This window comes from Rhea americana, unplaced genomic scaffold (assembly GCF_003343005.1).
Source record: "Rhea americana isolate MKP2758 unplaced genomic scaffold, rheAme1 scaffold_976, whole genome shotgun sequence".
In the NCBI taxonomy this organism is placed as follows: Eukaryota; Metazoa; Chordata; class Aves; order Rheiformes; family Rheidae; genus Rhea; species Rhea americana.
In genome coordinates this window covers 6,106-8,972 of record NW_028187173.1, presented here as the reverse complement: position 1 = coordinate 8,972, position 2,867 = coordinate 6,106, and the positions used below count along the sequence as shown (strand labels likewise).

The 2,867-nt window shown below is 70.7% G+C and overlaps 1 protein-coding gene across 1 annotated transcript; it reads right to left on the bottom strand.

Moving 5' to 3' along the window:
• Positions 1 to 6: 6 nt before the first annotated feature.
• Positions 7 to 2,867, bottom strand: LOC146584083 (BAH and coiled-coil domain-containing protein 1-like). The gene is made up of 4 exons (XM_085325442.1): positions 2,841 to 2,867; positions 2,628 to 2,750; positions 2,351 to 2,524; positions 7 to 1,892 (listed from the first exon to the last, which is right to left on the bottom strand). The coding sequence occupies exons 2-4, from the start codon at positions 2,707 to 2,709 to the stop codon at positions 694 to 696; spliced, it is 1,455 nt and encodes a 484-aa protein (XP_085181568.1). The 5' UTR covers positions 2,710 to 2,750; positions 2,841 to 2,867; the 3' UTR covers positions 7 to 693.

Here is a 2,867-nt window from a genome sequence, read left to right as displayed (position 1 = left end):
GCACCAGCGTGCCGTGCCCTGTGCGCCGAGGCATCGCGCGCCGAGATCCAGTGCCCTGTGCACCCAGGTGCTGCGCCCCAGGCGCCGAGGCAACGTGCACTGAAATGCTGCGCCCCATGCACCTAGGCACTGTGCACCCAGCACCAAACCCAGGTGCCGCGCGCTGAGGTGCTGTGCACTGAGATGCCCGTGCCCCGTGCACCCAGGCGCCACGTCCCGTGCACTGAGGTGCTGTGCAATCAAGAGCCATGCTCTGTGCACCCAAGTGCTGTGCCCTGTGCACCCAGGCTCCGCATCCTGTGCACCCAGGCGCTGTGCAACAAGGAGCCACGGCCTGTGCAGCGAGGCACCGTGCACCGAGGTGCTGTGCCCTGCACAGCACCCAGCTGCTGTGGCCCGTGCACCCAGGCACCGTGCACCCCGGCGCTGTGCCCCGTGCACCCAGGCACCGTGCACCAAGGTGCCGCACCCCGAGGCATGGAGATGCTGTGCCCTGCACACCGAGATGCCATGCCCTGCGCACCGGGTGCTGTGCCTCGTGCACCCTGGCGCTGTGCCCCGTGCACCCAGGCACCGTGCACCAAGGTGCCGCGCCCCGAGGCATGGAGATGCTGTGCCCTGCACACCGAGATGCCATGCCCTGCGCACCGGGTGCTGTGCCCTGCGCACCCAGGCGCYGTGCTCCGTGCTGCCTCACCCCGTGCCCGCGCAGAGCAGCGGGGGCCGGGGCCCGCGCCGGGGCGCTGGCCGTACCTGCGTGGGGTTCCCCGACCACCTCCAGAGCTGGCGCGCGGGTAGGAAGGCGGAGATCTTTGGCCGGTTTTCCACCGAGGGCAGGCGCTGCCGCCGGGAGAACTCTTTGGCTTTGGAGAAGCTGAGGGCCTCCTTGCGCTTGAGCTTGGCCTTGGGGCCGGCGGCGGCGGCCTTGGGGAGGAAGCAGCGCTGCGGGGCGCTGCTCTTGGAGCGCAGGGCGTCCGGCTGCGCCAGCAGCGCCGGCACCGGGTGCGAGAGGCAGGTCTGGAGCAGCAGCGTGGAGTCCTCGTCCTCGGAGCTGTAGGAGGAGTCCTCGTTGTCGGAGGAGCAGAGGCTGGACGTGGAGATGGAGCCGGAGCTGGAGGAGGTGGAAGAGCCCGAGGAAGAGGAGGAAACCGAGAGACGGGTCATAAAGCGCGAGGGCACGTCGGCGCCCAGCCCGCCCGCCTCCTCGTCCTCGTCCATGTCCGAGTAGGAGCTGTGGCAGTCGCTGTCGCAGTTCAGGGTGAACTCGGCCTGGCCCGAGTACTTCCGCAGCGCCAGCCCCATGGGCAGCTGGTGCACGGGCGCCCGCCCCTTCCTATCCTTGCCCGCCAGGGCCGAGTGGGCATAGCCGTGGCTGGCCAGGGGCCGCTCCAGCTTGGCCCCAAAGTCCTTCTCACCCAGCAGCAGGGCCTTGCAGTTCTTGTTCTTGGGGGACGTCACCCCTTCGTGGTCCAGCTTGACCAGGTACTCACTGCCTGCTTTTCTCCGGCCGCCTTTGCCCACTTCTGCCTCCAGCCGCTCGGCCTTCTTGGAGCGCAGGAGTTTCTGGGCAGCCGGCAGCACCAGCCCAGCCCCGGCCCCGAAGGACGCGTAGGAGCTGGCGATGCGGCTGAAGGAGTCGGCCCCGAAGCCGTTGCCGAAGACGGGGGCGGCGACGTGGTGGTGCACGGGGAAGAGCGCCTCTTTGGCCCGCAGCTTCTTGGCGCTGCCGTTGACCTGGAAGAGGTTCTGCAGCATGGCCGTGCCCTTGCTCGCCGCCCTCCGCTTCGTCTGCGCCACCGCCGACCAGCTCAGCAGCGGCCCGCCGCGCCGCGCCAGGAACGGGTCGCTCAGCACCGGCGCCTTGCTGCCCGACAGCATCTCCGCAGCTTTGCCTGGCGGGAGACGCGGGGTCAGGGCACGGCAGGGACCGGCTGCCGCGGGGCAGGACGGACCAACGGACGGATGGGGGGGGGATGCCCTCTGCCCGGCCGGGACAGCCTGCGCACTGCCTGCATCCCTGTGTGCGCTCCCCATGCCTGCATCCCTAGCTCCAGCCCCATCCACGCAGGTTTATTTCCACTCCCGCCCCTGTATCCCTCTCTCCATCCCCATCCCTGTGCACCCTCTCCATCCCCGCATCCCTATCTCCATCCCCATGCCTGTGCACCTTCCTCATCCCGGCAGCCCTCTCTCCATCCCCACCCCTGCAGCCCTCTCCCCATCTCCACCCCTGCAGCCCTCTACCCTCGCACTCCTCTCTCAAGCCCTGTCCACGCGCTTTCAGCTGCATCTCCATCCTTGCACCCTTATCTCCATCCCCATCCCCATCCCCATCCCCCCCTCCACCTACCGCTCTTCTCCTTGCCGACCACCTTCTTGCTGGAGACCTTGGGGGACGCGGGGCCGTCGCGCCGGTCGGGGCAGAGGCTGGGGAGCAGCTCGCCGGGGGGGCCCCCGTCGCCGCACGCCCGCTTGGTCCGCCGGCACGAGCTGGACACGAGCAGCGCGGGGGCCGGCTCCGTGCCTGCGGGCAGAGCGCGGCGTCACGGCGGCGGCGGCGGCGGTGGGGGGGGCCGGTGCCCCGCACGGCCCCGTCCCCGTCCCCGTCCCCCCCCCGGCACACTCACACTGGATCTTGAAGTCAGGCGGCAGCAGGCGGATGTTGGACACGGCGATATGCCCCGTGTCCCCGTCGTCGAACTCCACCATCACCGCCTCGGCGTCCTCCTCTTCCTCGTCGCTGGAGGAGCCTGCGGCGGGGGGACGGCCGGGGGGGTGGGCGGGGGGCGCCCGGCCCCGCTCCGCCGCCCCGGCCCCGCTCGCCCGTGGCGGCTCCTCACCTCGCACCACGTTGCCCGGGTAGAGGC

Coding starts and splice junctions, on each gene's coding strand:
- LOC146584083 (XM_085325442.1), bottom strand. CDS start 2,709: ATGGTGGAGTTCGACGACGGGGACACGGGGCATATCGCCGTGTCCAAC. Junction 2,525..2,627: donor GCCTGACTTCAAGATCCAGT/GTGAGTGTGCCG, acceptor CTCTGCCCGCAG/GCACGGAGCCGGCCCCCGCG. Junction 1,893..2,350: donor GGTCGGCAAGGAGAAGAGCG/GTAGGTGGAGGG, acceptor GTCTCCCGCCAG/GCAAAGCTGCGGAGATGCTG.